General features: G+C 43.9%; 1 protein-coding gene across 21 annotated transcripts in view; it reads right to left on the bottom strand.

Annotated features, from left to right (window-relative positions):
- The window catches only part of MYO9A (myosin IXA), a 457,919-nt gene that overhangs the window by 55,791 nt on the left and 377,409 nt on the right, over positions 1 to 24,719 (bottom strand). For all 21 annotated transcript variants that reach the window (XM_043524473.1, XM_043524485.1, XM_043524478.1 and 18 more), the window contains 5 exons: positions 13,913 to 14,056; positions 12,830 to 12,869; positions 8,906 to 9,028; positions 3,534 to 3,614; positions 1,569 to 1,679 (listed from right to left, as the gene is read on the bottom strand). In XM_043524473.1, coding sequence (XP_043380408.1) covers positions 1,569 to 1,679; positions 3,534 to 3,614; positions 8,906 to 9,028; positions 12,830 to 12,869; positions 13,913 to 14,056 — 499 coding nt within the window. The remainder of the gene's footprint in view (positions 1 to 1,568; positions 1,680 to 3,533; positions 3,615 to 8,905; positions 9,029 to 12,829; positions 12,870 to 13,912; positions 14,057 to 24,719) is intronic.

The following is a 24,719-nucleotide window of genomic DNA, read 5'->3' as shown; positions in this document are numbered from 1 at the left end:
CAAGAACTGCAGAATTCAAAGATTCCTTCATCATTATAGATTCATAGATTCCGAGGCCAGAAGAAACCATAGTGATCATCTAGTTTGACTTCCTGTATAATACAGGCCATGGAACTTCCCTACAATAATTCCTAGAGCAGATTTTTTGGAAAAACATCCAATCTTGATTTAAAATTGTCAGCGCTGGAGAATATACCATGACCCTGGGTAAATTTTAGTACTGGTGACTTTCAGAATTGTATGAAAGGCAAATAGGAGATACTGCAGTGTCTGCCTGCAGAGGAACACTCAAGAGATTCTGTGAAAATGTGCAGTGAATCCTGAGAAAGGATCATTACCGGAGGGATTTACCAGAACCTGCAGAGTATCTCAGAAAACACAGAGCTTCACAACATTACCATTTTGATGGTTCAAACATCAGACTTGCTAGAGTCCTTGAAGATAGATACCCCAAAGTAAGAAGGGGTTCAGGTTCCCTACAAAGGAAATGATAGTCCTTCCTTCTAACAGCTTTTGTAACAGCCATGGCAGTATTCTCAATGCCATAAATAGCTGCTATCCATTCGTCTTACTACAGGAAACAAACTGGGTGGTAGCTGCTGATGAAAGAACCACACACACACAGAAAAAAATGTGATAAAACCACCAGGTAAAAAGAAATATTTCCTTTGAATAAGCAAGTCTGTGTGAACCAAGGCAGCCTCCCTGGCGCTGTGAGGTTTGGGAACCTCTGCATGATGGCTAAATGCATTTAAGACTGGCAGATTATGGCAGGAAATGCCAGCTCCCTGAGTTAGGGCTGACTGGCCTGAGCAAATTATCTTCACCGAAAGGAAACAAAAACAGAAACAAGTAACAGGAGGCTGCCATATGAGCTCATTCCTAAACGGAAGAGATTATCTGGCTCACAGTTACTATGAAAAAACTTCTTTATAGAGAGCTCAATAATAAAATATTAAATTAAGAAAATGTGATTGAAAAAAGGTTTACTTAAAATAAAATCGACCCATAACTATTCCACTTTGTTGATATGGCCCAACTACAGTTTAGGCAGAATTCTGCTTGGTTTAGGAACAGGCTCAGTTCTGCAGTTGGCTGTAACCTCTGATAGAGATATCTTCCTTTAGGAGGTTCAGTGGGCCTAGCGCACTATAATTTCATTTCTGGAAACATGGACTTGACTCCTCTTAGGTCACAATGTGGCTGAGTGAATTCATTCTAGCGTGTAATGGACATTATGGTCTTGATTTTAGATGTGTGTGTGCAATTATGCATGAAAATTAGGTACACATTTCTGTGCAAACAACTGCATGACTGGCGGTTTTGGTTCAGAACTAGAATAGCTGAGGCTTTGCAAGTTAGAACTTAGGTGCATTGGCAAAGCTGGCCTAGCAGATGACCACCCTCCATGCCTGGCTCCAGTCAGTGATATTATTCACTCACTTTTATGAACTCTAAATTCACCTGCATTTAGAAATAAGAGTGTGTGTAAAAAATGGGCCACCTCAATCTACCAGGATATGATGTTTTATCAGAAATGAACAAAAAGTAAAAGCACTTCGTCTAACCTGGAAGGAATATTTGCAGCTGTACCCAGACTGCCGAATTCGAACAGTCTCCAGCATTCCCGTGTATCGCAGCTGCCTAAGCACCAGGTTGTCACTGAACCTCAGAGGGAGCTGAAAGAGAAAAACAGACAGACAATGTTACTTCACCCAACCACAAACACTTCATAAACTCATGAGTACCTAGACATGGAAGTTGATTGAGAACATGACATGTTTTTGTATGACACACATGTTGCCAATAGTACGATATGGACTCCCAGTAACTAGTCCAAGACCACCAACTTGTTTATTACTGAACACCCTTTGGAAGAAAGACAGCTGTGTTAGTCTGTATTCGCAAAAAGAAAAGGAGTACTTGTGGCACCTTAGAGACTAATCAATTTATTTGAGCATAAGCTTTCGTGAGCTATAGCTCACTTCATCGGATGCATACTGTGGAAAATACAGAAGATGTTCTTATACATACAAACCATGAAAAAATGTGTGTTTATCACTACAAAAGGTTTTCTCTCCCCCACCCCACTCTCCTGCTGGTAATAGCTTATCTAAAGTGATCACTCTCCTTACAATGTGTATGATAATCAAGTTGGGCCATTTCCAGCATAAATCCAGGTTTTCTCCCCCCCACACAAACCCACTCTCCTGTTGGTAATAGCTTATGTAAAGTGATCACTCTCCTTACAATGTGTATGATAATCAAGGTGGGCCATTTCCAGCACAAATCCAGGATTTCTCCTCCCCCCTCTTTATTTATGCTGGAAATGGCCCAACTTGATTATCATACACATTGTAAGGAGAGTGATCACTTTACATAAGCTATTACCAGCAGGAGAGTGTGGTGGGGGGAGAGAAAACCTTTTGTAGTGGTAAACACCCATTTTTTCATGGTTTGTATGTATAAGAACATCTTCTGTATTTTCCACAGTATGCATCCGATGAAGTGAGCTGTAGCTCACGAAAGCTTATGCTCAAATAAATTGGTTAGTCTCTAAGGTGCCACAACTACTCCATTGGAAGAAAATGGCTTTCAAGCATTACTGATCTGGCTGGATTTAAAATGGTGAACTAGTGGATAGACTTCATTATCCCACAAGCCAGCCTGCTTCGTTCCAGCTCTGTTTATAAATTTATAGTCCATGATACCAATTCATCTTCTAAAAAATGTAAAGGAAAAATGTTATGTACAACTAAGTTAATTTGAATAATGAGGTTTATTATGAAAGTATCTTCCTTTTTTCAATTAAAATTTCATATGATTTTTTTTAAATTAAAGCTGGAAGCCTTAGTGCTCATTCATGGCAGACATGAATTCCAGACTTGTAAGAACTTCAAAGGAGACAGCTCAAATTATTATTTACATGATGACCAGAAGGGTCATTGTGGTTTATCAAGAAAGAATAATATTACACACAAACAATACCACCATACATGTTTAACAATGGTCTCTGCACACACTGACTCATCCAGGAAGTCCTTTTTCTTCTTTTCAGCCAAGCATAACAAATTCACACCCCAAAGTATTTCCAAGTTATTGTGGGTTTTACCCAGACACTTAAGAACTAAGGGTGAAAGTGCATCCTAATAAACCACTCATGCTGCAGTCAGGCAGCTGTTCTGTGAGAGCACCTTTCTTATCAAGTTCTGGGATTCCAATGAAACCCCAATGGGACATTGTGACACATCTGTATGTTGGAAGGGGACAGTGTTTGTTGTTTGTGGTATCTGAAGCAGCAATGATTAGTTACAGTGTACCTAAGCACCATAACTGCCAGGGTTCATGTTAATGAACCATCCAAACAATGAAATCATACACCACAGTATCTGGAAACAACATAGTGAGAGGAAGACAGAGTTTGACCTTTACCTCCAATTTTATTCTCTTCAGTGAGGGTGTGGTGGGTGGTTAATGCAAAAACGGGGAATGCTGTTTTTGCTACCAAGCATTTGGCAATGATAGATCTTTACCTTTTCAGCATTAGATCGAATGCACTTGACAAAATAAGGCTCTGCTTGACCAAGAGTCTCCATCAACTTGTTGAGGGATGCCTGCAGCAGAAAATAAAAATTAAAAGCTGGAAAAAAGCCAGATGTGACATACATTGAAGTTTCATACATTTCACCCATGAGAGGAAACTCTGAGGAAATTACTAACTGTGACAGGGTCGGGCCAGATGGCTACAGGAGAGTAATAGAAAGTAGATATATTAGCCCCAGGTTAAGCAGGTCCGTTTTCCCTGGGTAAGGTAACAGGGAAGGTTCCAGAACAATCAGGAACCATCTGGAGACAATAAAGCAGACAGGCTGATTAGAACACCTGCAGCCAATCAAGAAGCTGCTAAAATCAATTAAGGCAGGCTAATCAGGGCACCTGGGTTTAAAAAGGAGCTCACTTCAGTTTGTGGTGCGCGTGTAAGGAGCTGGGAGCAAGAGGCACTAGGAGCTGAGAGTGAGAACGCGTACTGTTGGAGGACTGAGGAGTACAAGCATTATCAGACACCAGGAGAAAGGTCCTATGGTGAGGATAAAGAAGGTGTTGGGAGGAGGCCATGGGGAAGTAGCCCAGGGAGTTGTAGCTGTCGCACAGCTGTTCCAGGAGGCACTCTAGACAGCTTCATTCCACAGGGCCCTGGGCTGGAACCCGGAGTAGAGGACAGGCCCGGGTTCCCCCCAAACCTCCCAACTCCTGGTCAGACACAGGAGGAGTCGACCTGGACTGTGGGTTCATGAAAACAGCCAAACTGAAGGCTGCCATGAAGCTCCAAGGCGAGCAAATCCGCCAATAAGCACAAGACCCACCAAGGTAGAGGAGGAACTTTGTCACACAACTTAAGAACTGTTTCTGACAGAGAAGAAGTCAACTAAAACACCAAAGAGAAGTACATTTTATTCCAGGGTCATTCAATTCAGCTCCACAGACATCTCTAGATATGCTAAACATGTTAAACTTGAACATTAATGTCTTTGTATCCAACATGCACCTATAAAGACACAAATGTTCTTTTTTCACATGAATAGTTGCCTTCAGGAATAGCAATGGCAGCTCATGTGACCTATACTGTACATACTGCATTTTGAGATAGGATAGTTTCCAGTCCCACCTCGTACAATTAGACATCAGGTTTTCAGTACGAAAGGGAAATGAGCTTTGAATTTCACTTTGCAATGATATATATTTTACTGGGAGGCCCAAGAGAATTATCAGAGGGCCGTGGGGGACAGCATAACCACTGATCTGCTTTGCTCATTTTCAGAAATCCATTATTTGGAGGACATTCCAATGAAATGAACACCCCCTTTCCTCCAAAAATCTCCATAAACATCTGACTCTGCCTCACAGGGTTTTCTTGTACTGGAATCAGAGGAAGTTATCATTGGTGCATCGTCTTAAAATGGAGTTGGCTGGTTTCTTTCAGATCAATTCTCGCAGTTTGTCTGATATCCCTTTATCCAGACTAGCCTCCCATTCTTTCATATAGCTCAATTTATAGTGAATTCCTTAGACTACGAGCATTGGCCTTTTCATAGAATGCTCCTGGTCAGAACTGTTTTGAACCGGATAGATTTTCTACCATATTCTTTTCTCAACTGAGATGCGAAAAGCTGTGGATACTGGGCGGTTAGGATTTCCTAGATTCCCATTTCTTCCTGTACTTTCTCTAGACTTTAAAAACATTTTTCTAAATAACTACCCAATGGAACACCAGTATTAACCCATCATGCAGAGGCTTTCAGGTCTATTCTGGGGTTGGGCTGAGTGAGACAGATTCCATCTAGAGCGCCCTCTAGATTCGTTCTCCTAGAGGCACAGCCTGGTGACATTAATGCTCTAGCAGGCCATTTGGAAGGGTCCCAGACAAACTCCATTTCATTGCTCTTGCCACTCATCTGTGGAAAATGTATGACCTCCTCATGTTGTGTGGAGAAGAGTGACTGTTTGCATGGAAATTCCAGGTAGACAGATTGAAGTTGGCTCTGCTTTTATGTTGCAATTTGTAACAAACATGGAGCACTAACTGTGCCGAAATTATCTCTTATTTTTGCATTATTTGAACAATTTACTTAATATATGTACAATATATAACTGGATTATTTATTTATTTACAAGAGTCTCTCAATAAAATGTCATTCCTAATCCCTCTAAACTCGCTACATTTCCTAAGTACTGTCTGTAATGAAGTGTTAATCCCCCCACCCTCCAAAAAAGTTTACATGAAGCTAAGGACAGACACGCAATCATTTTGCTTTTTGTTGAATTCCATCTTCATAGCCTTCATCTGCACTTTGGCTATTCAGACTGCAAGCTCATTGAAACTGTGGCCTTGTCTTCACATGTATATGCAAAGTGCCTAGCACACTACTGGCATGATCTAAGTAACGATACATCCCAACATCAGTTAATTATGGGGATGATTTGATTCTAATAATACAGATGCTCTAAAAGATATTCTGCTGTGTATTTATTGTATGTATTATATGCATAATATATATTCAAAGGGCCACTAGGCACCATAACATTCCCCCCCCCTTCTCCCCAATAGAGAAGGACCCAACCCATTCAGTTATTTCAAAGACTGAGGGTATGTCTACACAGCAACTAGACAACCAGAGGCTAAAGAGCTGTTTCACTTCTATGTAGGCTTCTGGGCGTGGGCTGGAGCCTGGGCTGTAGGACCATGTGAAGTTGAAGAGTCCCAGAGTTCTGGCCTGAGTCGGCTGACACGGGCCTGCTGCTAGTTTTTCTTTGCTATGTAGACATACCCTTAGATTTCCCCACAATTTTCTAAAATGCACCTATGGTCCTTCTGCATCTTTGGAGCTATATGCAGCTCTACATGATTATGTACTTGTGAAGTAACTCTTAAAAACAAACAAAAAGCTTGTTTATTTCTTGGAATGAGCACAACATACTGGCTGCCTCCCTCTTCCCCTCTGGTTCTTGCCCTGGGAAAATGCTGGGCGTCATAACTCTAATTTCATTTAACTTTCATAAGACAGAAGTATTTGCTTATGAAAATAGTCTGGTGCAAACCTGTGAAACTTTTTATCAAGAACATTGCAATAAACCCAAGAGGGCATGGGCTTGGGTCACACAGAGGAAACACAGATGTTTACTGTGTCACATTTTGGGTGACAGAGTCTGCTTTGTGGCTGCTACCCAAACAGGCAGCTTTATAGCTGCTCTATCACTCATGGATTTTTTTTTTAAAAAAGAGACTCCTAAAGTCAAGGACAGAGTAGCACAGATGCATCCAATCAGAGGGAGGAGGAAAAAGCTGTAAGGAAGAATGCTATTGCACTGCACTGGCTCAAACGGTTTTGAGTCACAGCTGTCATTATCACAGCCTATTGTAAGAGCAGCAACTTCTTTGAACAGAAATCTTAAAGTGGGGCAGAAGAGTAAACATAATAAAAAAAATCAAAAGAAAATGATGCTATGCTCCTTCTTTCCCTTCCTTCTATTTACAGAGGATTTCATGCTACAATGACAATGAGCCTGTCATTTCTATCACAGTATAAATGTGGAATGATTTAGTCTCTCAAGGGGGAATATTAAATTCCAAACTGGATTAGTGAGGTGAAATATGCAGTGCGTTTTTGTTTACTTAGAACTAACAATTACAAGATACTCAAGTGATTATGATAACTTTTCCAGCAGAATACACATGGTAACAGGATATGGAGTTTATTTAACTTGCTGTCATTGGAGCATTTTAAGGACTCCTGGTGACCATGTATGTGACTGCAGTTAGAAAATGACTGCTCTTATCATTGCAAACAATTGGCTGGTGCACTGTTTGGGAAAGACAGCACGAACGGGGAGAACACTATTGTGATTCTGTGTCACAGAACCACTTGGACCAATTTACGTAGCTTTTTATTATCTATTAGTGCGGTTCTACTGGTAAATATTTTAGATCTACTTCTTGCACAAAAGAACACTCCAGGGAGTGAAGCTGTGAGCATGAAAGCCAGCTGAGGCTTGCCTTTTTGTAGCATTCCCTCTTTCTCTCGGATGGGAGAGACAAGGGCACTTGTTGCATTCATGTTTTGTATAACAGTTTCCAGAAATTAACTAATTCCCAGAGAAACATTTTTGAAATTAACAGGCTAACTAGAAAATATTTTCTATAAACTAGACCACATGCCTGATTTTAAATGAAATTTGCTCTCTAATACTACCACACACTTGTGCATGCATCTTGAGACTTGACAGCTGCAGTTTCCAAGTCTGCATCCACAGTGACTAGGGTGGAGAAGTTTTTTTAGCTTCAGTTACCCAAAATGGCAGCTTAACTGGTGCAGAATAGTGACAGCACAACAAATGCTGGCCTCAACCCCATCTCAAAATTCACATGCATTTCTGGAGCTAAAGCAGCAGCGTTTTCCCTTTTGGGCTCTTCCAAGGAACTACATTCTAACTGACATGAACACAAACTGAACTTGAGATACACATCATACAATAATTACACATTTAAATACCACCATTTTCCGAATTCTTTTATTGATGGATTCCCCAGAGACACCCCCACAAAGGGGCCTGTTTTCAGAATTAGGTGCCAAGCAATAAGACATGTATAAAAACCTGTGCCTCATTTGTGCATGTGTAATTACCACTGTTCTCTCCTGCTGCATTCTGGGGGTTTTCAGTTCCTCCCCCCAAAACTGTCATGTTGCATTTGAAAATAGAATCAGGGACACCATTTGCCTTTTTTTCCCCAATACAAAATGAAATTGGCATGGTGATAGGGCCAGAGAAGGAGCTAGGCGTGTATGCGTATGTGTGTAAGAAAAATTAGGGAACTGCGAAAGGCAAGGACAGACCCCTCAAAAATCATGTTAGAGATGGAGAAGACCAGGGACTAGTCCATCCCATGGTCAATATAAGAATGCTCCCTACAATACTTGGCTGATTATTTTGTCCACTCTAGTTTATAATCCCTGAGCAAAAGGGTTTCCACCATGTCCCTTGGAAGATTACGCTAGTCTAAAACCCCAATGTCTGGAAGTTTTTCCTGATAGGCTGCCTCAATCTTACGTTTCTTATTTTCATCCCACTGCTTTTTGTTATACTCACCCTAAGTAATCCCTCTCTTTTTTAGTATTTACATCCTTTAAGTATCAGTAGACATATGTCCCCTAAACATAATTGCTTAGCCAAGCTACACATACTTAGCTGTTTTCATGTTCTGAATAGGGTTAAAGAGGAGAGTTCTGTGCCTGTGAGAACCATACTTTGCATCTTGAGGACCCATGCAGGTGTTTGTTTTAAGTGCACCCACGACCAACTTTTTTTTCTCTTGCGCATCTTCACATTTGGAGTAAACACTGTAAATTACCTGGAATTGTGCACTGATGCTGGGTGGTTTCTTCTTCTTATGGAGGTGGAGAAGAGACTTTGTAATGCGATCGTGCAGTGTCAGGTTAGTTAGGTGCTTGAGAGATTTCACCTCCAACAAGTGCTGCCAAAAAACCCAAAACAAACCAAGAGAGTTTTTATACAAAAAGAACTTTAACTACGTATGGTCTGCCTTCTCCCACTGTATCCCCAATCCCTCTCCCCTTAGGGTAATGATCCTATGCAATGCCCCCTGCAATATTCACAACTGGGAATTTTTAGGGTAGCCACTAGGCTGGTCACTGTACAGACTATATATAAAATCCCTGCTCCAAAGAGCTTACAATCGAAACATGCACATAACACAGCAGGTTTGTGTAGACCACAGGAAAGGGTTGTGGGAGGGGGCTGATGAGTGACAGTCATAGGAGCATGTGGCTTTGTAGATTTGCTCCTGTATATGCATAATTTTCAGGCCTCTTTGATGCTCCAAGTTAGCAAAAGCTTAGAAGAGTCTATTTAGATTTAATGCATGCTGTGTGTTCATATATGGTATGATGCTGGCAAACCAGATGCCATCTCATGCGAAGGACCCCTTGTCTCAACTGAACAGTGAGAACTACAGAGCTGGAATCAGTCTGGCTCAACTGTGTTAGTATTATTAAAATAGGTATTTGGATTATCAGAAAGTATTTAGACTTTATTGAATGCTTGTGAGTTGCTGCATGCATTAATCTCACTTATAAAATCTGTATCCCATACTGTAAGGTAATGCATAAGCATTTGTATTGTGATCCTCTGACACTGTGTAAATCACCAGACAGGAGAGAGACATTAACTAGTGTGAAGTGCTAGTCTCCAACAGAAGTTATTACATCCTGGCCAACAAGAAAGGCCCATCGTCACCAGATGGACTATTGTGGAACATTAAAGAGGACAAAAGATTGTGGTGCTCTGCTCTCCCACCCCATGAAGATGAGTCATGCAAGTGGATTCCTCCATCAGCTGAGTTCGCAGCTCACAGCTCATGGGAGAAGGGAGTAAAACCCGCTAACAAGGAGGAACTGGACCGCTATGCTGTTCGGACTTTGGGACACAAGGTTTTCTAGGCATAAGCAACAGAATGCCAGTTAGCCCTAAAGGACATATAAAGCTTGTTATAGTTTATTATAGAATATTCTATTACCTTTTGAAATTTAAGACTGCAACTCATTTGTGTGTATGTTTACCTGCTTTAACTGTGAAAATAGCTCATTTCATTTTTTAATAAATCTGTATATAGTTTGTTATAGAATTGGCTACAAGAGTTGTCTTTGTGAGATGTAAGATGCAATTGACTTGGGGTAAGTGACTGCTCTTTTGGAACTGGGAGTAACCGGACTATTGATGTGATTCTTGGTGTAAGGGACCATTATCACAAAGGTATGCTCAGCTGAGTGGCAAGACAGATCAGGGTACCCAAGGGGCCTGTTTTACTCCATGTTAAGGCTGTTACAGTGCCTGCGGAGTTTACAGGTAATAATTGGTTGGTGAAATCTAAGTATAGAACTCAAAGCCAGTTTGGCATTTGCGGCCTGGCTCTTAACAGTCTGCCTTGTGGTTGGTACTCATGCTCCTGAGCCGCTGCAGGACAGTATGGCATATAGCAAGTGTAAAGCATTATTAAAAAATAAGAATTATAACCAATATAATTTAGTAGCTAATTCAAGGCGTAAAATTCGAACAATTATGTTGCAGTTAAAGCACCTTTCTAGCCTTTTTGGGAGCAACAATAACTTTATAATGCAGTTCAGAAATCACAGACTCCCAAAATGTGCCCTATGGAAATCCTCCATCATTGTCACAGATGTGGCTTGTGGAAACTATGTGTTCCAACTTGCTTTGCTCCATCTTGATCAATAAAATCCCCCACTGGCATGTACACTGTACTGCACAATCTGATGTTCTGCTGAGATTACATATTATATTGCAAATAGGCAACAAGGACAGGCTACTAAACCTACAATGCTCAGCTTACTCAACTCAAACAGCACAGCTCTGCCTTCTGCAGCAGCCAGACTCTCCTACTGGAATAGAGATGCAGCCCCCATGTGTCTGGGAAGTTGCTAATGGGTTCTGAAACTAGGTAAATTTTGGGTGCTTGGTCTACCCCTCAATACACAGCTGTCTCTTGCATCTGCAGATAAACTGAAACATGCACACAAGGACTTGTAACTTTCACCAATTATCTTAAGGAGGTATTAATCACAACGTATGACCATTGCAAAATGTATTACGTGCATACAGCAAATGAATGTGAGTTGTGCACTTAGACATAACTAGCAAGCCTTGGTTTCATTCATTTGAACAGGAAATTGTTGATGGAAGACAAGAGTTTTCTACTGGTTTTGGTCAGAGCTTTGACTGATTGAGAGCGAGAGAGAGAAAGCGAGAGCAAGAAATCCTCAAATGACTTTTTTCTTTGCTTGAAATACACAAGTAAAAAAAAGTAGTGGATTTTAGTTGGAGTGAGTTAGTTTAGTTAGAGATGGAAAAAAAGTAGTTCAAGTCCATCCCCTTGAAGTATACTGTCCCCAAACCAAATATGTAATGGCTACTTCAATTAACTCAATTTGCTAACCTCCTACGCTTATTTCTATACTTATTTAGGTATAATGTGTTATGCATCAGCACAAATTTTTCCTTTTGTTCCTATAGGAGAAGCAGCACTTGATTATTTGTTCTCTACTGTTTAACGTACAAATATGGATTGCACTCCTCAAATTACAGCACTCACACTGATGCTTCTGATAAGATCTCTGCATCAGAATACCACCCTACCACATTCTAACCCAACCCTTGCCATCAGAAAAAGTCTGTTCTCTCTCCACATTATTGTAATTGAGTACCATGCATTTTATGAATAGACACTGCTCTCTATACAGAATGATACTTGATGGGTTTGTGATTTGGTCTACTAGCCACTTGAGATGAAGTGAAACCATTTAATTCCACAATCTGTCTAGAATAGAAGTCAACAAAATGAAAGGAGAAGTCTTTGTGTTTAAAAATCTTGCACCCTCAAAAGTATTCCGTGCTTACATTTTGTGGTTCGTTTTTAATTAAATATAATTCTTATTGGAAGGCACACAGCACAAACCAGACATTCTTTAATCAAAGCAGTGTCAATAATGACCATAAAATGCTATAATTATGCCAGTGATAGATGGTGGATCTCTTCTCATCTTATGCCATCAGGCACAGTAAGTACTGCCAGAAAATAAAGGAAACAGCAGGAATGTTTAAATGCACTTTAAATAGAATGGAAGTTACCAATATAATACAGCACTCTAATATTGTAATTAACTAATTATAAACATTTTCCTAGGAAAGGAAATCTCCACCATGAAGGTAGATGGCCTGAAAAGTGTTCTGTATATATCAAGTACAAAATTTTTAGAGTGATCCCTGGACATTTCTTTCAGTTTAGAGACTTAAACTGAAGTGGGCCCAGCAATGAACATGCAGACCTCCCTCAACCCTTGTGGCGATATTTCCTCTGTTGGCTCTCTTTTAACTTCACAAAATGAAGGTTAAAAAAAAAAATAGCTAGCAGCATCTGAGCAGGAAGGAGTCCAATGTCTGCACAGCTCTCTTCCAGGACAAATGAATACAACTGTCCCCGAGAACTCTGCTAACTTTCATTGCGATAAAATAAAGAATAACCTCACCAGATCAGGTTGGAGTTGATATGCACAGCTTTCATATTACAACAGCAACTTGGTAAACCACACTTTAGAGATGAAGAATTCACTTTGAATTGGCTCCCCTCAAATTGACGAAGTATACATTAAACAGAAGTTAACATTTAACGGCAGTGCATACAGTATATGTGCTGCCTTATATACTCCAGGAACAAGAGAGGTAAATGTGTTTGTTCACTCACCTTTGGGAGATTGGGTTTGGCTTTGAAGTTCTTGTTTCGCCTAAGGAAACAATAAAAGGGCCATATTAAGACAGGCATAAGATTACGGAATGGGATTATGTATTTACTGCTGAGTTATCATTTTAACCCTCTCATGGCAGAAGCTGAGATTTCCCATTCGGAAGCCCCAATATCTTTGGCATCAGTGCCAATAGTCAAAATACCCATGTCAGAAAGAATTGACACTATTTGAGATCGTACAAATTGAGAAGAAAAAACATTTAGTAGAATGGATACACACGAGTTAATGAAAAAGACCCTTCAAACCACCTATAGCAATGTTTTCCTGTAAGCTGCATAATAGCCAGGTTTAGTATGCATTCCACATACCCGTTTTCTCCATTTCTTTGCCTGTGTGCGTCTGGGAGAGGAGAGGGTGGGACAAAAGGGAAGGTGAATCCATTCAAAAATTTGGATTGTTACAGATCGTGAATAATGGGGTAGTTGGCTGTTTGTGAAGAACAGCAAGAGGGGATATGTAGGGAACAGATTCACCCATCTGCTTTCACACACCACACGTAGTACCTTACCTGTGGCTAATCTGGCAGCCTCTTCTGAAACCTATGATGAAGTTGGACTATAAATCAACAACATGGGCTAAGAAAGGGCCACCCAGGCCTCTCAAATTGAAGTAGATCATCTCCACATCTTGTTTCAGTGATCCAGTTAGTGGAAGCCTCTTCCCTCTAGTGTCACTATAGAGCACCACTGTCATATCACTTGACCTTAGCACTTCTTACCCCTTCCCTATTCTTGTCTCTACAAATGTAGGCCTGCTCTTCCAGTGGGAAGAGACCACAGTGGAGAGAAGAGGTGCTATCAACCTGGAATGCTAAGAGACTGAACTAATCATGTTTACAGTATATTTATACAATATATCCAAGCCTTGGTACATCCAAGTCCACTTGGAACTCAGACTTTTTGGATTAGCACCATGTTGTGCTGCTGTAGTTCTCTTGCCCTGGCTGTTCACATTTTTGTTATTACCCATGCAACTCAGCATACTCTAGGAATGAGGCCAAAATCCACGCCTTTTGTACTAACATGAGAATGCCGTGGGCCCTCTCCAGCAGCTTGCTGTTGGTTGAATTAACAAATATCCCATCTTTGTCTAGGAAGGAGCTAGGACTAGAGAGTCGGCCTTGTCGGATTCCCATCCTGCCAGTCCAGCCAACTCCATAGGTATCACTGTAATGAGAGACAGGTCAGTCACAATGTGCATTTTAAAAACACATCTATTACCTGGTTCTTTAACAAAAGAAGGCTTTGAAAATAGTTATTACAATTGCTGAAAGGTTCTAAATTAACAGAGTATAAAATCGTGTGATTAGAAAACACCAATCACCAATTTTCTCCCTTCACCAATCATCCACTCCCACACAAGTTCACAGTACCATACACAAAACCTAGACGTCATCTAGTCACCTAGCTGTATTTTGAAGTATTTTTAGAATAAAATATTTATTTGGGTGAGCAGGAGCACAATAGCCTATAGTTCTTTCATTCACAAAGTGATACTTCTGATCAGTAGATAATTATATATCCCTAGAAGCACTTTGGTTAAGAGCTTAGAACTCAGCTCAGTTCTCTGCTACCTAGAATGATATAGTTTAAGACTTCTGGTGATGCCACAAAATCAGAGTTTAGTCTGGTGTCCCATGTTTCACAGTCATTTCCATCATGGAAGATGAAGGGGAAGAAAGCAAAATGCCTAAGAACATCTTGGGGAAAGGAGATGCTATGAACTCAAGACCTTAACCCCAACATGACCAGTCTGTCACAAAGAGAATCATCACATTGCACCTGGTCTAACCTGGCAAACAAAGGATTACCTATCCAATTTTTCCTACTCTGTTACAGAGCAGAAAGTGTTCCAGAAAAAATGTTCTACTGCCAGACATATGTGCCTTTAAGGTTCTGGAAGACGTGACCTAAAGTCTCTCCCCTTTAAATAAGTGGCAATCAGGTATTGTTATGTTTGGAAGTCAACTACCAGAGCCAGATTCTTGCTACGGAGGAAGAAAAACCGATGAAGTGACACATCAAAAGGGTAATTAGAGAAGAATGTAGAGTGGTGTCAGTTGTCTCATCCCCCAAGTCCTGAAGGCCCACAGCTTGGGCCATGGAGCAATATGCCACCAAACTACTGAATACAATTGCCTTGTCATCAAATCATGGTTCCTTTTAAAACCAGCCACTAGTTTCCTGTCACAGAGATTTTTGTTCTAAAGAAAGAACAACTTCTCAAAAGACAATCGCCGCAGAATCAATTCTGGCCTGGGAGCTATGACTCATTCTTTTACCAGTGTGTGTAATTTACAAACAGCCTAAGGCAGAAAGGGTTTAATCGTCAGTTGCTCCCAGAATTCCATCTTCTGTGCCTTCACAGATGGGCTCTCAGCCTTAACAAGTCTCCCAATTGCTGGGCAGGGTCCTGGGAGAGATCCAAAGTGCAGGATCTTGAGCTGAGTGATGCCTCCACTCAGGCAAGTTACTTGGACTTATCTGGGCAAGAAAGGAGCTGGCATATCCAGCTCTAATGAGAACTCCCCTATTCCCCTTTCCACCAAAATTCTTTGAAAGAGCCCATGTTCTGCTCTTGACCACTTGGTGATAGGAGAGGTTAGCGGGGCCTCTTTTGAGCATGCAGTGAGAGAACCTCACAGCAAGTGCCAGAAGAGATTGGTAGGGAATGGAAATGTTGAACGGACACCAGTGGGAGGGGCAGATAGATGAATGTATGTGGCAGCAGCAATTGACCTGTATGCAAAGAGATCACCTCTCCATGCTGCTGTCTAGTTCCTACAGGTTTTGTTCAGAAGCTTGCCAGAATGGGATTTACCTAAGGAAAAGTGCATGGTCCCTAGCTGTCAGGGGAGGAGTGGTCTACATGAGAGGAACTCTTGGATTCACTGGCTGCAATGCATCCTTTCCAGGCCCTGGCTGGGGAAGGTGAGCCTGGCAGATCCTTATGCTACTACAAAAACATGGATCCAGGCAGGAGGACAACCTAGGAAATCAGAGCAAAATTGAGAATGGGCACCCGCCTCCCTATGCCCCTTGAAAGGAGATCCACTATACTGAAGCTGATAATGAGACATGCGGAATTTGAGGTGGAAAACAGAATAGGGGTAATTGGAAGGGTAACTGGAGCAGGGAACCAAAACCATCTTATGGCTTATCTAGATGAACAGTTAGGGCATGGCAAGCTGAGATGCAAACGTACAGTGCGCTAGCCTGCTACCACTAACTATTCATGTGGACCCAGCTACTGCACCCTAAAAGCTCCCTAGTGTGCATGGACATACTCCTGTTTCAAAGCAGAGTAGGTCAATGTGAACTTGGGAACTTTTAGTACATGGTAGCAGGCTCCACATGGACTGTTAGTGACTGTGGATTTACACCCCAGCTTGCTGTGCACTAATTATTCATCTAGACAAGCTCTAAGAGCAGAAGACTTAGCCCATTTATTGCGAAGCAGAACGACTCAGTCTCTCCAGCAGGCAGTGCAAGAGAGTGATACTGGGAATGAAGCCCAGGTGCCTGAACATGGAATTGCAAACTATTACTCCGGGCCTTTTTCTTCTTCATTTTGTACTTAAATGGTTTAACCTATATTTACTACAGTCCTATCGATCACCATTCAACGTAACCATTTTCCTGCCATTGCAAGGGCCCTGGGCACTGGTGCACCTCAGTCCCTCCTATTTTCTGCCCGTGGTACATAACAGTCTAGTCTCCTGAGTGCTGGGATTCTTTAGTCTAATTTTATTGGTTGGGTTTAGGGTGCAGGTGCTAGGTGGCGCTGGTGGCCTGTCATATACAGGTGACAGGTTTCAGAGTAACAGCCGTGTTAGTCTGTATTCGCAAAAAGAAAAGGAGTACTTGTGGCACCTTAGAGACTAACCAAATAAACTGGTTAGTCTCTAAGGTGCCACAAGTACTCCTTTTCTATATACAGGTGGTCAGACTAGCCAATCTGGTGCTCCCTTATAGCCTTAAACTCTATGGCTCATCATAGTATCTGGCCTTTGAACCCTTTAGATTGAGACAGCACATGGTTACAAAGAGATTCTCCATGAAGTCTGTGAATAGAATTTTAAATTGCATTAAAAGAGAAGAGAAATCGTTATTCACTGTAACGGTGGCTCTTCAAGATGTGATGCAGACGTGTATTCCACTTAAGTGGGTGCATGCACACTGCACAGGAGCTGGAGAATTTTGTTTGTTTCTTCTTTGAGTAGATGCAGCCATGTATTCCACTTAGGTCACCCACAATCAGTACCCACAGCGGTCGAGCTTGGAGACTACTTAAACAAAGGACTGGAAAGCTGCATTCCCAAAGTTTGCATCTGCTCTGGATGCCACTGTAGTAATGCCATAATGGTTCCTAACCGTATGTATGGATGACCACGTGGCAGCCCTGCAAATGTCCAATATTGGAGACATCACTTAAGAATAACATTGATGTAGCTTGCACTCTTGTAGAATGAGCTTACACCCACCGAAGGGCAGGGTCGAAGCTATTTCACATGCAGCCTTAATAAAGGGTGTTATCCACTTAGTAATCGTCTGGAGAGACTGCCTCTCCCTTCATACCATCCACATACAAGATAAACAGATGAGGCAAAGCACAAAAAAGGTAATCCTGTCCAGGAAGAAAGCTAGACATCATCTGACATCTAACCTGCGAAGGCGCTGCTTCTCAGGGGACAAATGTGGCTTAGAAAAGAACACAGGCAACTATACCGCCTGGTTCAAATGACAGAGACCACTTTAGACGCAAATTTTGGGTGCGGCCGCAATGTCACTGCATCTTTGGAGAGCTGCATATAAGGAGGCGCTGCCATCAAAGCTTGCAACCCACAGACTCTCCTTGAGGATGTTCTCACCATCAGGAATGCAGTTTTTTTGACACAAGAGAGGAAAGGGTCAAGATGCCAGAGGCTCCAATGGAGGTCCCATCAGAGCTGCTAAGACCATGTTAAAGTCCCACAAAGGAATCAGTACCCGAACTGGCAGATGGAGATGAAGAATTTCTTTTAAGGGTATGTCTACACTACGAAATTAGGTCCATTTTATAGAAGTCGATTTTTAGAATTCGATTTTATACAGTCGATTGCGTATGTCCACACTAAGCGCATTAAGTCGGCGGAGTGCATCCTCACTACCGTGGCTAGCATCGACTTACAGAGCAGTGCATTGTGGGTAGCTATCCCACAGTTCCCGCAGTCTCCACTGCCCATTGGAATTCTGGGTTAAGCTCTCAATGCCTGATGGGGCAAAAACATTGTTTCGGGTGGTTTTGGCTTCATGTCGTCAGTCGCCCCTCCCTCCGTGAAAGCAACCGCAGACAATCGTTTCGTGCCTTTTTTCCTCGGTTACCGGTGCAGACGCCATACCACGGCAAGCATGGAGACCGCTCAGCTCACCGTCAACGCTGCTGTTGTGGGCAAGTCTACTGTGGGGGCTGCTGTGATCCAAGTAGCCAGTGGAATCATTGATGTTCTGTTATCAAAGGTAGTGACTCTGGGAAACGTGCGGGCCTTTTTAGATTTTAGGTGCATCATATTCCTGTCCTTTGTCGCTGCTGAAGAAGTCTTGCAGCCGTATACTCCAGTCCGGTTGGCGCTGTAACACCTCGTAGCACTTCTGTGGTTGACACACGTAACAGCTCCAGGGCTCTTGCTCTTTTGCCTTGGCCGAGGTACCTTGCCCTACCAGGACCTCAAAGCATTCGACACAGAAGCACCTGCAGCACCTGGCATTGCTACACAGCAGCAGCTCCTGGGTGCCTTCGCAGCACACAGTGGAGTAGGACTGCTAGCCATCCTCGTCCATGGTGTGTGGCTTCACCGCTTCCGCTGCAACTCTGCTTTCCTGTAACTCTGCAGCAGATGGTGCCGTCCTCGTCAGACATGTAGCTTGGCCGGGGGTTCTGGGAACGTCTTCCCTGCCCGGCTCCTAGCAACCTCCAGGGCATTGTGTACGGCTCCACTGCTTCCACTGCAACTTTGCTCTCCTGCGAGCTGGAGGCTTCTGCCTCAGGCTGCTCTCCCAGCCGGCAGCACCACATGGTCGCACCTACCTCAGCCTACCCCTTGCTCCCATGGCTCATGAAGCCTGGACAGTAGTAAGGAGCAGTTCAACTATAGGCTGAGCAAGTGCAGAATGGTGGTAGAATGTGCCTTTGGACGCTTAAAAGCTCGCTGGTACTGTTGGTCAGACCTCAGCGCATCCAACATTCCCACTGTTATTGCTGCTTGCTGTGTGCTCCACAATATCTGTGAGAGTAAGGGGGAGACGTTTATGGCGGGGTGGGAGGTTGAGGCAAATTGCCTGGTGTCCGATTTTGAGCAGCCTGACACCAGGGCGATTAGAAGAGCACAGCAAGGCACGCTGCGCATCAGAGAGGCTTTGAAAACCAGTTTCATGACTGGCCAGGCTTCAGTGTGACAGTTGTGTGTGTTTCTCCTTGATGCAAACCAGCCCCCTTTGTTGATTTTAATTCCCTGTAAGCTAACGACCCTCCCCCATTCAAAATAAAGTAACTATTGTTTTGAAACCATGCATTCTTTCTTTATTAATTAAAAAAAAAAAAAAAGAGATAATGGACAAGGTAGCCTGGGTGGGGTGGGGGAGGAGGGAAGGACAAGGCCACGTTGGTTATTGTAGCCAAACTAAAAATCAAACTATTTGAATGACAGCCTTCTGTTGCTTGGACCATCCTCTGGAGTGGAGTGGCTGGGTGCCCAGAGCCTCCCCCTGCGCATTCTTGGGAGTCTGGGTGAGGAGGCTATGGAACATGGGGAGGAGGGTAGGCGTTATACAGTGGATGCAGCTGGGGTCTGTGCTCTTGTTGGCTTTCCTGCAGCTCCAACAGACTCTTCATCATGTCCATTTGCTTCCCCAACAGACGCTTCATCATGTCCATTTGCTCCCCCATTAGCCTTAGCATCGCATCCTGCGTCCGCTCTTCGCACTCATTTAATTCTTTCATGGCCTCTACCACTGAATGCCTCTATGCATTAAGCTGTGCCCTATCAGTGCGGGAGGACTGCATGAGCTCGGAAAACATGTCATCGCGAGTGCGTTTTTTCCACCTTCTAATCTGTGATAACCTCAGGGACGGAGATGATAGGGGGAGAGTAGAAACATTCTACGCTCTACGATTCTGCGGGGACTGCATGGTCACCTGTGCGGCTGAGTTTGCCACGCTGACCAAACAGGAAATGAAATTCAAAAGTTCCCGGGGCTTTTCCTGTGTACCTGGCTAGTGCATTCGAGTTCAAAGTGCTGTCCAGAGCGGTCACAATGGAGCGCTGAGGGAACTGGGATTGTTTAGTCTGCGGAAGAGAAGAATGAGGGGGGATTTGATAGCTGCTTTCAACTCCGTGAAAGGCGGTTACAAAGAGGATGGATCTAGACTGTTCTCAGTGGTAGCAGATGACAGAACGAGGAGTAATAGTCTCAAGTTGCAATGGGGGAGGTTTAGGTTGGATATTAGGAAAAACTTTTTCACTAGGAGGGTGGTGAAACACTGGAATGCGTTACCTAGGGAGGTGGTGGAATCTCCTTCCTTAGAAGTTTTTAAGGTCAGGCTTGACAAAGCCCTGGCTGGGATGATTTAGTTGGGGATTGGTCCTGCTTTGAGCAGGGGGTTGGACTAGATGACCTCCTGAGGTCCCTTCCAGCCCTGATATTCTATGATTCTATAGCTCCCGGAGGCCAATACTGCTGATTTGCGTCTGCACTACCCCTAATTCGACCCAGCAAGGTCAATTTTAGCTCTACACCCCTCGTTGGGGAGGAGTACAGAAGTCGATTTTAAGAGCCCTTTAGGTCGACGGAACGGGGTTGGTTGTGTGGACGAAGTCATTTTTAAATCAACCTAACGCGGCTAAATTCGACCTAACTCCATAGTGTAGACCAGGGCTTAGAACCTTGCTACTCCAGCATTGGAAAATACTGATCTCCCACTAACGGACAGATGAAACGCTGAGATCGCTGCTAGATGCACTTTCAACGAGCTAAGCATAAAGCCTGTTGACTGAAGATGCAGCAAGTACTCCAAGATGTCCTGGATGCAAGCCATTGTTAGTTGAACTCTGCAAGCCAGTGACCACACTGAAAATGGCTTCCATTTTGCCGAATACTCCATTCTGGTAGAAGGCTTTCTACTATTGAGTATGATGAGCCGAACAGCCACTGCACTTCCTCCTCATTCAACCACAGGGCAGCCATGCAGGGAGATGAGAGTGGGATGCGAAGTACCACTGTGATTCTGTGTGAACAGGTCAGGATGGGGAGGAAGTGATAGGGGAGGCTGAATCGACAACGCAAGAAGGTAAAAAGAAACACCACCACCACCACCACGGCCACGCCAGGGCAATGAGGATGAGCTTGGCCCAATCCACTTTCAACTTGAGCATGACCCGTGGAACAATGAGGATCAGAGGAAAAGCACATAGGAGCGTCAACTGGCAGCTGAGATAGAAGGCATTGGTCAGGGAGCACAGACTAAGCCCTCTCCCCCCTTCCCCCCGAGAACAGAAGAGCCAGCATTTTCTCTTGTCCCTTGTAGCAAACAGGTTGATCACTGGAATGCTCCAAGCCACGAAAATGATTCGCAGAATGCTGGGCTTCAGGGACCACTCGTGACTCAGGGAAAAACTCCTGCCAAGATGGTCCATCAGGTGATTCTGGGCCCTGGGCAAGGGATCAGCTCTGCGAGAGATACTGCCCTCGATGCAGAACTGCCACAGCCTGATTGCCTCTTCATGGAGCACCCTGGAGTGTGCTCCCCCTTGCCTGTTCAAATAATACCTTGGGGTGGCATTGTTGTTAACTATGTGAACCGCTAAGCTGCTGATGTGGTCTAGAAAAGTGTGACAGGCATTGTGGATGGCCCAGTGCTTCAGCACATGGATATGCAGTGAAGCTTCCTGCTCCAACCACGGACTCTGAAACTTCAGTGACCTCAGATGTATTCCCCAACCCATGAGGGAGGCGTCGGTGACCACAGTCTTGGTTGGTAAGGACCGGATTAAGGGAATTCTCTCATTCATTCCCCTGAGCTGTCCACCACTGTAAGGAGTCCAGGATTAGCAAAGGGAGGAGACCAACCTATCCAGGGGGTGAAGGATTGGACTGTAAACTGTCCTGAGCCACACTTCAAGAGGGCATATTTAGTTGGGGATTGGTCCTGCTTTGAGCAGGGGGTTGGACTAGATGACCTCCTGAGGTCCCTTCCAACCCTGATATTCTATGATTCCCAAAAGCCTCAGGCACATGTGAACTGTCATGTAAGGTTGAGACTACAGACTGAGACAAAAACTTGTAGAGGCTATTAGGGCCCCATGAACTCAATTTTCTGAGTGGGAACCAGTGTTGACTTCCCAGTGTTTAGGATGAGACCCAGACAGTTGAATAAGCACAGCATAAAGCGTACATGAGAAAGAACCTCTTCTCTGGACCTGCTCCTTAGTAACCAGTGGTCCAGATACAGGAAGACATGGATTCCCTTCTTCTTGAGGTACGCTGTCCTTTTTTTTTTTTTTATAAAAACCTGGGGGACAGAAGACAGACAAAGTAAGGATGTTTACTGAAAACGGTGGTTCACTACGATGAGCCAGAAGACTCTTCTGTGGCTTGGGAGGATCACCACATGAAAATAAGCATCCTAAAGGTCCAGACCAGCAAACCAGTCATTCTGAGTCAATGAGGGGAGGACAGCCGATGGGGTGACCATTCGGAACCTCACATATCTGATATATTTGTTGAGCCTGTGCAGGTAGCCCTAAAATCCTTGAAGAAGTGCAAATTTTCATCAGGTTTGTCAAAAAAAAAAAAAAAAAGCACCCAACCATTGAAGAGCAAGTCCTCTATAGCCTGCTGCATGTTGGAAGCAACACCCAAATGTTCTAGCTAGGATGCACTTTTCATAGGCACCACCAAGGCCTTCACTCTGCCTGAAGTATATGCTACAACAAGCACGGACTGCAGCGATGTCTTGGCTGCCAAGCAATGTTCGGTAATAAACCTCTGAAATTCCACCTTGGAGGCTTCGGGCAGCTGTTCTGTAAATTTAGACAGTTATCCAATTTACAAAGTTGTATCTGGACAACAGTGCCAGCTGGTTTGCCATTCACATTTGTAGGGAAGAGGTAGTGTAGATCTTTCTACCCATTAATTCCATCCATTTAGAGTCTTTGTCCTTAATAGCAGACTTAAATCTGCCCTGCTAAGCTCTGTTGTTTGCTGAAGTTGCAACCAGGGAATTAGGGGCCGGTTGGGAGTAAAACACCTCAAATCCCTGCATTTGGACAAAGTAACATTTTTCCAAATGCTTTGCCATAGGTGGCACCAAAGCTGGTGTTCTCCAAAGAACATTTGCATGCTCCAGTAGCACATCATTAATGGGGAGAGCCACTTTCTCTGGGGCAAAAGGCTGCAGGGTGTTTATGGGTGTTCTCCTGCAGGAGCTCTACCTGGATGCCCAGGGAAGCAGCCACACATCACAAAAGGTCCTGGTAGGCCTTGAAATCCTCAGACACTGAAGGAGGAACCAGGCACTGCTGAGTTGTCCAGGGACAATGAAGAGGCCATTAGGTGCACCAATAACAGGTCTCAGTCCAGAACAGGTGGACCTGGATGGGGCAGCTCCAGAAGCTCCACAAGGGGAAGAACAACCGATGTCTGAGCTTGGGGCGGGTCAACAGTCCCAGCCACCGATATGCCCAGTGATCTCGTCTTAGAGCAGGATGAGGACAGCAACATCCGTGATCAAGGAGTGTTCCAAGGGGGCCACTGGGCACAAGGGTAAGGCATTGGTGGCCAGAAAGTCCTGGATACAGGTCAGGTGATGTAGAGCAGGAGGAGGAACCCAACCTGGATGTCAAGGAATCTGGAGTTTCAGGGGATAAAGGTGGAGCCAGCCTTGAACGTGCGAACAACTGGTTTGACTCATCTGTTGCTCACAGTGAGGAAGGGACTAGCGTTGATGGTGGAAATGGCACAGCCAGCACTGAATATGCCTAAGTCATCTCTGCTGCTGGGAGCAGTGTCAGTACCGAAGTCAGCAGTGGTACTGATGAGGCCAATGGTGCTGAGATGGAGAGCAGGGAAAGCTGCCACAATAATATCAGTGCTGCAAAGTGCAGCCGTGCAGAGGAGTCTCCTAGTGCTGAGGAGGTCCCTTGTGCTGAGCCTGGCAATGGCCTCACTTCCACAGTCTGCAGCAAGGGATTATCAAGATACGGTGCCAACAGACCAGAAGGTTCAGAAGCCCATTCAGGCAGCAAGACTGAGGATGCCATAGTCCTTGTGAAGTCTTGGACCTCGGTATGGAAAGGCAGAGGAGGTCCACTGCCACCTGATATGTCATCGATGCAGAAAAATAGCAGGTACTGGCATTGCCCTCACTGGTACTGGACTCAATGGACGCCCAAGAGCCGGAATCAGAGTCAACAATACTGGGTCTCCCACACCTCTACACAGTGTGGGGGAATAGTTGGAAGGACCTGCTCCATCCCGGATGCCGATAATAGCTGTACTCTTCATGGAGGAGAAAGAAGAGTCTCCACGAGAAAGGGAATGGTCTCGACTAGTCTTATAAGAATTTTTCATCAGTCTACTCAGTGGGGAGTGGGTTCTTCACCTCTTCAGAGAGGCGCCAGTTCCAGAGCACAAGCCAGTACCACTCACTGAGATCAATGGCAGCCTCCAATCCGATGGAGGCATGGTGGTGGCCTGCTCAAGAAGGTACAGCTTTAGGTGAAGATCTCTAGCCACTTGACTCCGTTTTGTGAACAACTTACAATTCAAACACTACTCTGTGATGTGAGGCTTG

This window comes from Chelonia mydas, chromosome 10 (assembly GCF_015237465.2).
Source record: "Chelonia mydas isolate rCheMyd1 chromosome 10, rCheMyd1.pri.v2, whole genome shotgun sequence".
In the NCBI taxonomy this organism is placed as follows: domain Eukaryota; kingdom Metazoa; phylum Chordata; order Testudines; family Cheloniidae; genus Chelonia; species Chelonia mydas.
The sequence above is the reverse complement of the archived record's forward strand: the minus strand, read 5'-3'. Positions and strand labels throughout refer to the sequence as shown.